This window comes from Myxocyprinus asiaticus, chromosome 29, assembly GCF_019703515.2.
Source record: "Myxocyprinus asiaticus isolate MX2 ecotype Aquarium Trade chromosome 29, UBuf_Myxa_2, whole genome shotgun sequence".
NCBI lineage: Eukaryota > Metazoa > Chordata > Actinopteri > Cypriniformes > Catostomidae > Myxocyprinus > Myxocyprinus asiaticus.
Genome location: NC_059372.1, coordinates 18,303,557 through 18,316,327, shown reverse-complemented (window position 1 = coordinate 18,316,327; position 12,771 = coordinate 18,303,557). Strand labels below are relative to the sequence as shown.

General features: G+C 43.3%; 1 protein-coding gene across 1 annotated transcript in view; it reads left to right on the top strand.

The window, feature by feature from the left end:
* The window catches only part of LOC127420128 (E3 ubiquitin-protein ligase HUWE1-like), a 60,757-nt gene that overhangs the window by 36,200 nt on the left and 11,786 nt on the right, over positions 1-12,771 (top strand). The window contains exons 47-66 of the mRNA XM_051662145.1: positions 173-384; positions 471-653; positions 1,246-1,418; positions 1,488-1,627; positions 1,728-1,803; positions 1,882-1,980; positions 2,438-2,565; positions 2,688-2,847; positions 2,992-3,220; positions 3,401-3,579; positions 3,653-3,742; positions 5,431-5,591; positions 5,716-5,761; positions 6,546-6,902; positions 7,208-7,418; positions 7,992-8,116; positions 8,217-8,440; positions 8,939-9,333; positions 10,467-11,121; positions 11,935-12,622. Of these exons, the coding sequence (XP_051518105.1) occupies positions 173-384; positions 471-653; positions 1,246-1,418; positions 1,488-1,627; positions 1,728-1,803; positions 1,882-1,980; positions 2,438-2,565; positions 2,688-2,847; positions 2,992-3,220; positions 3,401-3,579; positions 3,653-3,742; positions 5,431-5,591; positions 5,716-5,761; positions 6,546-6,902; positions 7,208-7,418; positions 7,992-8,116; positions 8,217-8,440; positions 8,939-9,333; positions 10,467-11,121; positions 11,935-12,622 (4,531 nt within the window). The remainder of the gene's footprint in view (positions 1-172; positions 385-470; positions 654-1,245; positions 1,419-1,487; positions 1,628-1,727; positions 1,804-1,881; positions 1,981-2,437; positions 2,566-2,687; positions 2,848-2,991; positions 3,221-3,400; positions 3,580-3,652; positions 3,743-5,430; positions 5,592-5,715; positions 5,762-6,545; positions 6,903-7,207; positions 7,419-7,991; positions 8,117-8,216; positions 8,441-8,938; positions 9,334-10,466; positions 11,122-11,934; positions 12,623-12,771) is intronic.

The window sequence follows — 12,771 nt, the reverse complement described above, 5'->3', positions numbered from 1 at the left end:
CTTCCAAGGTGGTGAATACTTTTTATGGTGAGATTTCTTGTTCTCTTTTGAAGAAGTTGTCTGGACTCTGAGAAACAGTTGATTATTGCAGTGCATGTGCAGTCTCAAGTTGTTTCATCTCTTCAAACCTTATCATTTATTGTGTTGTTTTTCACCCTGTGTATGTGCATAGGATTGCAGTGTGCTGGCATTTGTTTTGGACCACTTGCTCCCTCACACCCAAAACTCAGAGGACAAGGACACACCTGCCCTTGCACGCCTTTTCCTGGCCAGCCTCGCTGCAGCTGGCACGGGCACTGATGCCCAAGCGGCCCTGGTCAACGAGGTTAAAGCTGCTCTGAGCCGGGCTTTGGGAATGGCAGAGGGCACAGAGAAACATGCCCGGTGTGTATCTATATTACAAATCGCACTTAATGTACAAAGATGAAATCAGAGGTGAAACTGAAGTGAACATAGATTTCTCTTTGCAGCTTGCAGGCAGTGATGTGCATCATCAGCACCATTATGGAGTCGTGCCCTTCCACCTCCAGCTTCTACAGCACGGCCACAGCCAAGACCCAACATAATGGAATGAACAATATCATCCGCCTCTTCTTGAAGAAAGGCCTTGTTAATGACCTCGCCCGTGTGCCTCACAGCCTCGATCTATCCAGGTAGTGCCTCACACTGTCTCCGTATGCAAGTTTTGGCTTCAAGACCTCATGATATGGCTTGACAAGCGCAGTTTTCTTTCTTGTGTTGATTTATTTACTTCTTAAAAAGGAATTTGGGTGGGACAGGATTTGTTTCTTTTTTTTTGGTACAGCCATGAACCATGATTTGCTACTTGCTTTTGCTAGTCAGAGGCAAGTGGTATTGGGGGAAGGTAATTTTGTCAAAATTTAGGGATACATTAACATATTAGATAGCCTCAAAGCTAAAAGACATGGACAAAAAGTCACAACTCAGATTTTAATTTCATGGGGTCGTTAATGTTTAAATATACCTTAAGTGAAATTTAAAATAAAATCAATTTGCATTTTCTTTCATTTTAAATTAGTTGATTTTGTGAGTAACCAAAGGAATGAATCCCGCACACTGCTGTTGCTTGCAATCTGTATATAAATGTATTAATGCAACGTTTCGGTCATGCAACCTTCATCAGGCGTTGTTTTAATGGTTTAAATTGGTTGATTTTAAAATGTAGTTATTTTTCTTTCCTTCTAAAAAACAATGTTTCTTGTTGCTTTGCTTGATTTACTATAGTCCCAACATGGCAAACACAGTAAATGCTGCCCTTAAGCCTTTGGAGACTTTGTCACGAATCGTGAACCAGCCCAGCAGCCTCTTTGGGGGTAAAGGGGGATCCAGCAAGAACAAGACAGAGAATGACACTGTTGGCACAGTCAGGGACAGCAACAGCAACACACAGGATCAGGGTAACTCTTATATCACTAATAATTTTAACTCCTAGCTCAATAAGGTCTAATGATTGATATTTTCTACAGGAGAGGCAGGTGAGGCAGAGCCGGTTGAGAACCGTGACCGTGGTCAAACAACAGATGCTGACCTGATGGATGGTGAAACCGAGGGAGACACTGTGGTCATTGCTGGACAGCCTGAGGTGCTGAGCACTCAGGCCATGCAGGTTAGAAACACACCAGTTTGTGAAACTGTTCTCAGTAGATGAAAGTGAAAATCTTCCCACTGTTTGACTCACACAGATGTTTATTCATGTGCGTTTGTAGGTGGAGAATGAGTTGGTGGATTTGATAGATGAACTTTTAGAGAGAGATGCAGGGACTGTCAATAGCACCATCATCGGTAAGTGGTCAAATATGGAAGCAAAGCAGTACAATGTTGGATAAGTGATTGGTTTTGATTGGTTTTGCTTTTAAATAGTGGGTCGCTCTGGAGAGGATGAGTCTCAAGAGGATGTGCTGATGGATGAAGCCCCTTCCAATATGAGTCAGGCCTCAACCCTGCAGGCCAATAGAGAGGGTATGATGTGAATCTCATCTCTAGTTACACTTGGAACTAGAACTGAGGTCTATCTAAAAGACATGGGAAAACACCAGTCCAAACACATGTGCATGATTTATAATTAAACATTCTGTTTAGTATTCGACCAAAACAGGTTTTTCTAGGGAGTAGATTGGCAGGTGGCTAATGTATGTAATGGAGGCTAATACAGTTTAATTTTACCAATTGAGATGTACATGCATACACTACATTTTTTTACACTGTATTTAATCAATTCACATTGAAAAATCCATTGACAAGGCTCTTGAAACTGACACAAGGGAGAACTAATGCCTCAGTTAATTGGCCAAAATTGTCAAATATCACTGTCTGTTCTATACTGCAAGTTTTTGTTTTATAAATTTTCCTCTTAACCCTCAGATTGTAACATCTATCTTGGGGAAGACTCACTCATTTGTTCTTTTTGTTGATTTAGACTCCATGAACATCTTGGAGCCAGAGGATGAAGAGCACACACAGGAGGAAGACTCCAGTGGCAGCAATGAGGATGAGGACAGTCAGGATGAGGAGGAAGAGGAGGAGGAAGAAGAGGAAGAGGATCAGGTAATGGTGATTTAAAAAGCCAAGATGGTGATCTCCATTTATTTTTTTTCCACACTGGAGGGTAAAATGGTCTTCATTATGTTCTGTGCTCTCTACTTACCTGCCCTGCCTATTGTCCTTAGGATGATGAAGAGGGAGATGAGGATGATGATGATGAAGGCTCTGAGATGGAACTGGATGAAGATTTTCCTGATATTAACGCTGCCCCACACATCCGTTTTGAGAGATTCGATCGAGATGATGACCTCATCATAGAGTTTGATAACATGTTCTCCACATCTGGTAAGTCATTTGCTTTTAGATTAAAACATATCTAAACTACTATGAATTAATAAAACAATAAAAAATTGGAACAGTGTCAGCCTGAGGAGGTTGGATATAAGAATTTAATAATGTGTCATTTATGTTCTGTCTTTTACCTTTTAGCTGACATTCCTCCCTCGCCAGGAAATATCCCCAGCTCCCACCCTCTGATGGTGCGTCACGCTGACCATGGCTCGCTGACACTTGGGGGATCAGGCACCAGCAGTAGATTGGCTCAGGGCATGGGACGCAGCCAACGCTCTCTCCGCCAGCTCACAGCCAACACTGGGCACACTATCCATGTACATTACCCTGGTAACCGTCAACCCAACCCTCCACTCATCCTGCAGAGGTAAGTTTAGTCTTTTTATTAAAACAAAATGTCATAAATTTAGTCAGTATTTCATCTTCATCATTTCAATTCATTGGCAGATGGGGTGAGTGTTTGGGAATCATTCTTTGGTTTTGCTTGTGCTGCAGAAATTTGCAGTGCAGCTTTAACTGATATATTTATTGTGTGTGTTTGTCTCAGATTATTGGGCCCTAGTGCTGCGGCTGATATCTTGCAGCTGTCTAGCTCTTTGCCCCTGCAGTCCCGTGGGCGTGCCCGTCTCCTGGTGGGAAACGAGGATGTGCACATTATCGCCCGTTCGGACGATGAGCTGCTGGATGACTTCTTCCATGAGCAGAGCAGCACAGGAGGACAAGCTGGTGAGTCACCCACAAACATGCTGCTGTAAATGAACAGTTACAGATATACCTGCTAAACCTTTCTGTTTTACAGGCACCCTTTCAAGTATCCCAACTGCCTTAACCAGATGGACTGATGAGTGTAAAGTTCTGGATGCTGAGAGCATGCATGACTGTGTGGCAGGTGAGACCATCTCACAATTAATCTATTTTCAGGGCTTAACAATAAGGATTTTTTTCTGCTGGCCTGGTTTGGCCAGTATTTCAGATTTTTACTTGCCCTGCTAACATTGACAAATGTATAGTCGATTTCTTTTTTTTTTTTTTTTTTTTTTTTTTTTTTTTTACACATTTGTGCTGGAAAACAATCTGTGTTAGCAAGCTAGATTTTCCTGGTGACATGACTAATTCAGAAGATTTCACAGCAACAGTGTTCGGTACACTGAAAACTTCAAATGTTTAAGTTTACAAGGCATTAAAACAAAGACCCCATTTCCACCTGGTATTGTGATGTGTCTCGGGTGATCTGATCACATGTGGTCAGGTAGGACACATGGCTGTTTACACCTGGTCACAAATGCATTTCCTGTGACCACTTGTGTTCGGATTTGGAAGGGAGGGTCTCTTGTTTCATGACGACATACATCAATCACTAGTGTGTTGCTGCATGATATTAAAGCAAGGGTTTTTAGCACAGTGGTTGATTGACAGGTGAGGGATGGTGCTTCACGGCTGCCGGGATGCATACAAGATGGATTAGCGTTTACACCTCAAATGCAATGTGGTCATATGCGTTTTTGACCACATTCTTATGTGATCCAATCACAAAACGTTTAGACCCCATTTAGACCTGTATTTAGTGCTGACCACATGTGATCGGATCACCAGAAACGCATCTTAATACCACGTGGAAACTGTGTCTAAGCTGTCAAAATTATTCCGTTAACACATGCGATTAATTAATATTTAACGCAGTAATTTTTCTTAATCACAATTAACACATTTACCAATATTCACATTAGATTCTGATATATTATTCAGCTCCGTTTGAGTCCTAAACATTGGTTGGAGTAGGGCGGAATCTTTGTGATGTGTCTGGCAGGGACATTAAACTGCAGAAACCCACAACAGCGATTCCTTGACAATGGTCAAGTGTTGGAGAAAGGACTTCTTACAAACCCAGATGGGACTTTGTGTTCTTTGAGTCAGAATTGTACCACAAGCACATCAAATTCTTCACCTACATGCCAAAAACGAGATATGGCACAGATGAGGGACCGCTGCGCGGCTTGTTCTCCCGTGGAAGGTTTATCGATGCTCTGCTCATTTCATATAATTTCAACTTTGTTTGTACTCATTGCCACTGAGCTTTTGAAGCATCAGCTAATGATTACAGAAGATGTTGGTCATTTTCGTAATGGCATACTGCCATACTACTCTTACTATTTCTGTTATACATAGATGTGACAGAAGCAATAGGGGTAGAAGAGCAAATATTATTTGCATTGGTGCTATTTTAGTGCATTTCTATCTTTATACTGTGGAAGGTTTTGTTTGGAAAATGTTAAAGCATTATTGTTAAAAAAAAAAAAATCTGTGCTAAGAAGGAAATGCATTTTGACAGGAAAATAAGTGTACATATTGAGTTACATTTCAACACTTTCAAAATCTTCAATTAATCGCGATTAATTACAATTTAAAATGTCAATCAACTGACAGGACTAATTAAAACGCATGTACACAAGTGCAAGATGTAGTAACAATGCAGTACTGGCCTTGGGCAATCTGTATTGAGACCTGATTATAGAACCTGTTGTTTACCATGCACTGCAAAGCATGTCTAATGGTAAGGCTTGTGCTTTGGTCTCTCAGTGGTGAAGGTTCCCATCCTGCAGCACCTGGAGAGTTTGCGAGATGAGGAGCTGGAGGAACGCAGAGAGAAAAGGAGGAGACAGGTGGCAGAAGAGGAGGAGACTGCCAAACAGAATGAGAGTTCTTCAGCTGGGGAGGAGACCCGGGAACAGAGTCTGCAGGTAAGAAATAGATGTGTAGAATGAGCAAGTAGAGAAAATAAGGAGTACAGTAATGAATTAGGGCAGGGCCAATTAATGTGTTTTATTGCACGGATGGAGAAATTAATGATTTTATTTCCCACAGGGCTCTGGGATTGGAACAGTCAATGGAGCTGGAGAGAATGCTGCAGGTAAGAGTGTATGTTTGTGCTTTTACTGGTGAAATTAATATTGAATGCTATATTTTGTGTTTTAGTGCAAGTTTTTATATCTGAAGATTTTGGAATCAGAAATGTGAAAATATTAATTTCCACATGGTGAAGGATCTTGGTTCTTCTCTGGGATGAGAATCTGGGATGAGTTCTGCTGCAGGCTGTGGAATGAGGTAGTAGTTTGTATAGTTTTAGGATCACACCAGATCTGGGAGATAACTATACAGTCTACTGTCTTTCCCACGGTAACTGCTCAACAACTGGATGATCTTTCTGGCTCCTTCCATCACTTCGACAGCAACAATCAGTGACACAATCAGCCAGTTGTTACTAGGCAATTGCTTAGTTATGAATATCAACTTTATGAGCAGAAAGGTTAAATCTATATTAATTGCATTCATCACATTAATGTCAGTATGAACATATACAGCGTATTATTTGGTTATTATTTTGCCCATGCATGTAATGTGTAATTGTCAACATTGTCTCTGGTAGATGATCCCTCAGGGAGCTTGTTTGGCAGGCTGTGTTGTGGTGAGGTAGTAAGTTGTGTTGTTGTTGGGGATCAGTGTAGTGTGGCCCTCGAAGGAGATAACTATACAATTTACTGCCTTCCTCACTGCAGACCTTTAATCATGCATGAATCTGGAGTTTCATTGCCTTCTCCCACAGATGTGTAATTCACTTTATGACCATTAACATTGAAGTGATAATCTCCACCAATAGGCATTCCTTACTCATCTTCATTCTTTTATCTGGTCAGAAGGAGAACAGGTTCAGAGCGGGGTTTCGTCCTGTCTGGACCCTCCACGCACCTCTGAGGGTTTCCTCACAGCACCCCCTTCAGGAGAAGTCACCCCAACCACCCCTGCCCCCCACGAGCAAGCCCTTGTTTCCTTGGAAACAGCTATCAGCCAGCAGGTTCACCAGCCAATCACAGAACTGCTGCTGGCTGACTCCAATCCTGATTCTCATGGGGCCTTGGCAGGGGCAGCGCTACCCCAGCTCTCAGCACCTGATAGGTTGAATTGTGAGGCAGAAGCATCTCAGATGGAGATGTCACCTGCACCCACTATTGGTGAGAGAGGAGAAGGAGCAGCATTGGATGCAGTCAGGGAAGGTAGATTAAACTGAAATACTGTACAATTAAATTTTACACACTGGTAAAGTGGAGTAGCATTCACTTTCAAGTGGATACCACTTCTTATTCCACCTCAATATGCCAAAGCACTTAGTTTCTGCAAAATTATTTTTGAAGAGACTGAACCTTTATCAGAATTGTTGAATGATCCCACTGCATTGTCCATGCAATTACTGCATGAGATATATACAGTATATCATCATTTTGCTTTGCATATGTTGAAGTGTCTAGCAGGTTGAGTTTGTATTGACAGAGGCATGTCTTCCCTACTTTGTATGTCTCAGCTTCTCTCAGTCCAGATATAGCTGAGAGTTCAGAGCCTGTGCCAGGGGGTGTGTCTCAGCTTGAAGGATCACCCATGGATACAAGCAGTCCTGCCTCAGGAATGCAGGACGAGCCAGTCGCCAGCTCGGCCCCACCCAATCACATGTCTCAGGAACTGTCAGGAAGTGGTGCCAGTGGGCTCGCAGACAGGCAGACAGATGCAGAAACGGGGTGAGCATTTTAATCATAGTAATTCCATAAATAAATATGTTAGGAGCTTGTTTCTTCCAATCACATTAAGAGATACATTTACTTTAGTACATGAATGCTCAATAAAAGGTGTCTATATCCTTGTTCAATTAAATGTGTGGTCCTTAGGTAGTGGATGTAGCCGATATTAAACTAAGAATTAATCAGTACACTTAAACTTATCCAAAAGGATAAGCTTCTATTGTACAATCAAAGAGAGATATCAGAGAATTGTAGAGTTTGGTTTTACAGGTCTGGAATTGAAATGAATAATCTTAAAGTCATGGAATTTTTTTTAATTGTAAATATAAATATTTCTAGTCACGTTCAGATAAAAAATATTTCATCGCTAGAAATTGCTCTTGTAAGTGTAATCGCTATATAGTGATGTAAAAAAAATAATAATTTTTTTTCCAGTAATCACAAAAGTCATGGAAAGGTCATGTAAATTAATTGGTCAAAAGGAGTGGGAACCCTGGAGTACAACAAACTTGGTTTATTGACTATATTTTAGATGACTGTGTAGAAATCTTATTTTTTTGTGATATGTTTCAGCTCAACTTCAGTTTCTTCTCCTGGAGAGACCATGCCCCGGAGTGACAGTGCAGATAGCCAATCCCAGGCCATCCAAGAGGAACCCCTCCCATCTACCAGCAATGAGGAGGAAGACCCTCTAGCAGGTCAGTGTCTCAGCAGATGTTGATGAAAGAGAGAAAACCATTTCTATGCACAGTGCAGCACTCAACCATTTATTAAATGGTTTTTGTCACTGCCATGCAGGCATCAGTCTACCTGAAGGTGTTGACCCATCTTTCTTGGCTGCACTGCCTGAGGACATCCGTCGGGAGGTGCTGCAGAACCAGCTGGGAATCAGACCCCCCTCTCGCCCTCCTGTCGCCTCCACGCTGGCATCTACAGCTAGCTCTGTACTGGCTGGAGGGCCAGGTCTGACGGAGGTCAGCCCAGAGTTCCTGGCTGCTCTACCACCTGCCATTCAGGAGGAGGTATGAGTAAACAACTGCGCTTGTCTTTTTGTTTTGAGCAGAGGTCTTCAACTTTTTTTTTTATGGTGAAGGTCCTCTTGGTGTGGATTGAGAGACGGAGCAGGGACCCCCTGTTACAGTGTATAAAATTGAGTTTTGCATTTTAAGCTTGGCCTACAATAACGTGTATGGTATTATATTAATGTATTTATTGAATTTATGATGCTTTCATTGCATGGCCAATTAAAATACACATTATGTGTTTGTACTTTTTTCTTGTTTTATTTATTACATTTTAATATGTGTGCGACTATGCAACATTTTGCTTAATTTTAGCTTTGGTTTAAGTTTACTTAATATTGTATTTATATTTAAAAGATAATTAAAAAAAATTTCCCAAAACCTGCGCTGAAGCCAAAAGCTACTTGTGTACACTACATTATATTGGTTAATTGTAAACTCTAAAGACTTCCAAAAATGTGATTTATGCATGATAGTTTTCTTGTGATTGGTCACTAGGTTTTGGCCCAGCAGCGGGCAGAACAGCAGCGCCGAGAGTTATCCCAGCAACCCACACAGGGTGATCAACCTCTGGACCCTGTCACATTCATCCAGACCTTACCCTCTGAGCTGCGGCGGTCTGTGCTGGAGGACATGGAAGACAGCGTGTTGGCAGTCATGCCCCCAGACATTGCAGCAGAGGCTGCAGCACTGCGCAGGGAACAGGAGGCCAGGCAGAGGCAGCTGATGCACGAGAGGTTGTTCGGTCACAGTTCCTCTTCAGCCCTGTCCGCCATCCTGCGCTCACCCGCTTTCACTAGCCGCCTGGGTGGCAACCGTGGGGTGCAGTACACTCGGCTGGCAGTGCAAAGAGGAGGCACGTTTCAAATGGGAGGGAGCACCAACCACAGCCGGTGAGTTTGAGGATGGAACCAAAATAGCAACATAAATGTGAAATATATCTCTCCATTAAAGTATAGTTCACCCAAAATAAAATTGTCAACATTTAATCAACCTTATGTTGAACCAAACCTGTATGACTTTCTTTTCTCTGTGGAACAAAAGAATATGACAGACAGAATGTGAGGGACTGACAGCTTGATTAACTAATCTCTTTAAAGGTGCACTCAGTGATTTTTTTTTTATTTTTTATTATTATTTATTTATTTTACATATTTTTTTCCCTCATTAAAAAAGTTTTTCTCTTAAGAAATCAGTTGTAGGTGGGCATGGATAGCTCAGCAAGTAAAGATGCTGACTACCACACCTGGAGTCGCAAGTTCGAATCCAGGGCGTGTTGAGTGACTCCAGTCAGGCTTCTTATGCAACCAATTAGCCCGGTTGCTAGGGTGTGTAGAGTCACGTTGGGTTAACCTCCTCGTGTTCGCTATAATGTGGTTCTCACTCTCGGTGAGGCACATGGTGTGATGTGCATGGATGCCATGGAGAATAGCGTGAAGCCTCCACACGCGCTAGGTCTCCGCGGTAACGTGCACAACCAGCCAAATTATAAGATGCGCGGATTGACGGTATCGGATGCGGAGGCAACTGAGATTCGTCCTCCGCCACCCGGATTGAGGCGAGTCACTACGCCACCATGAGGACTTAAAGCGCATCGGGATCTGGGCATTCCAAATTGGGGACAAAATTCAAAGAAAAAGAAATCAGTTGTAATTTTGAAATGTAAATAATGTTCACTACATAAAGAGGGTCTCCCTCTTGTGGGTTGTCATGTTAGAATCACATGACCAGTTTAATATTACTCACGTAATCTCAGTAACTACCCTGTTATTGGATACTTTCACGTGGCTGACTGTGAAAAGTGAATTTAGACAATGGAATCTGTGACTGAAAACTACTGATTTTGAATGATTCTGCATCTACGCTGCTAGGTGTCACTGTAAATCCAAAATTACACAAAAACTTACTGAGTGCACCTTTAAATGAAAGATGATTTGGTTGTTATTTTTGCAGCGTATTCCATTTATGGTTACATAGTTACAATTCCAGTATCTGTAATTTATCTTTTGTTTGTTTTTAAATGTAGCCCATCTAGTTCTAATGTGGATTCTCTCCTGCGCTTGCGGGGGCGTCTCCTTCTGGACCACGAAGCCTTGTCCTGCCTTCTAGTGCTGCTTTTTGTGGATGAGCCCAAGTTAAACACCAGCCGTCTCCACCGAGTACTGCGTAACTTGTGTTACCACTCACAGACACGAGGCTGGGTCATCCGCAGCCTGCTGTCCATCCTGCAGCGCAGCAGTGAGAGCGAGCTCTGCCTGGAGACCGCACGCCTGGAAGAGTCTCGTGGAAAGCGCTCGCTTGGCCAGGGCTCTTCCAGCGGAGGCAAGGGCTCCTCTTCATCCCTGCAGGCTGCTGTAGCCTCTTCATCCTCATCTTCCTCTCTGGAGCTGTTGAACAGAGTAGAGTCACGTAGTTCCAGTCAGCTCTCCTGGCTGTCTGTATCGATGGATGCAGCTCTGGGATGCAGGACCAACATCTTTCAGATCCAACGGGCATCGGGCAGGAAACACGTGGAGAGGCATTCAGGAGGGGGCATGAGCTCAGGAGGGCTTGTAGGTGGAGTTTCAGGAACAGGAGTGGCCTGTTCAGGGGGAGGAGGTGGATCAACTGTTCACATTCACCCACAAGCAGCTCCAGTTGTCTGTCGACATGTACTGGATACCCTCATCCAACTGGCCAAGGTACGAGACCATCCCTTGAGCCAAAGAGCTCTCAGTCAATAGTTCTCAACTGGTGAGTCGCGACCCAAGAAATCGGTCGCAGGCTTTTTTTGAGAGGGTTGAAGACACCACGGGAAAAATACAATACTGTATGCAAATAATAAAATGTATCCGTCCATATAATCATGCCTAATTAGGATAGCAAAATAAACGGGCTTATCAACTTTTAAAAGGCAGGATCTTTTTGTTGTTGAGGTCAAAGGTTGTCCATCCAATCAAACTCTAGTATTTTGGATCAAATTAATTTCCCCTCTGTAGTAGCTAGCCAAATTAGGCAGATTGCCAACATGTCCTTTAAATAAAACATTGAAATGTTTGATTAAAAAGAAATTTTTGTTCAATATAAAATCTGGGTCTTAAAGCAAATACAGTTGAGAAACCACTGCTCTAAAGGCCCGGGTATACTTTGTTTTTGCACTTTCCGGATCGCCTCACACCCGGTCGACCACGTTGCTTTTCTGAGTATACTTTTCTGACTGCGAGCGATGCATGTGCACTACAACTGCTTTGTGACACTCTTTTAGTACAGTCAATGATCAGAGCATTCAAAGACGAGGACCGCGTGCACGAGTCAAGAAAATCTAGGCAGTGCGCTGTCAAGGCACACGGCTGTGCTGATGACGCAATTTGCATCGCACATACTGTGCAAGGAGGAATCTGTAACACGCATACCCGAAGTATACTTTGGCCTTAAAGCAATGGTGGTGCATTTAGCCAAGCCATTTGTCAGTTAATTCTTTTGAAGTCCCTGAATCTGTCTCTTATTGTCTGCAGGTATTCCCTAGTCACTTCACTCAGCAGCGGTGTAAGGACCCTCTGTCCTCCTCCTTATCGGAGTTGGACTCTCGTCTTTGTGCCAGCTCAACACCAACTGCGAGTGGAAGCTGCCGGTCAGGTGGCACCAGCCAGAATAATTCCTCAGCTATCCCAGGCAATCCCTCTTCTGCCTATAATTCTCTGAGCACCTGCTCAGGTACACCACAGTCCCTCGGCATCTCCACTGATTTTTGGGACCTCCTGGTCAAGCTGGACAACATGAATGTGAGCCGTAAGGGCAAGGCCTCCATGAAGACTGTGCCCCTAGGGGGTGCTGGTGAGACAGAGGGGCTACTGTTTAGCCTAGAGGCATCTCCGCTGGGTCAGCTGATGAACATGCTGTCCCACCCAGTGATCCGTCGTAGTTCTCTACTCACTGAGAAACTGCTCCGCCTGCTCTCTCTTATCTCCATTGCTCTGCCTGACAACAAGGCCACGGAGGTTCCGGCCAGCCACCCAGTACCTCAGGCTCCCACTGCCCCCCCCTCTGCCCCTGCCACTCAAGCCACAGTGGGTTCAGGGACCATCCCAGCAGTGGCAGGTATGGGCTCCACACAGGGATCATTGGTCACGACGCCCGCTCAGCCAGCCACTACAGCAACTACTGCTGTTGGCGGCAGCACCACCACCTCTGGCAGTTTCACTGGTAAGGCACTTTTTCATGTATCTTGTCAGCAATGTATTTGGGAATACAATTATTGAATTAAAAACATTCAATAACAGCACCAGCTGTTTTTTTGTTGCCATGCTTTATAAATTAATTATTTTCCTTTATCAGTTCTTACAGAATCATTG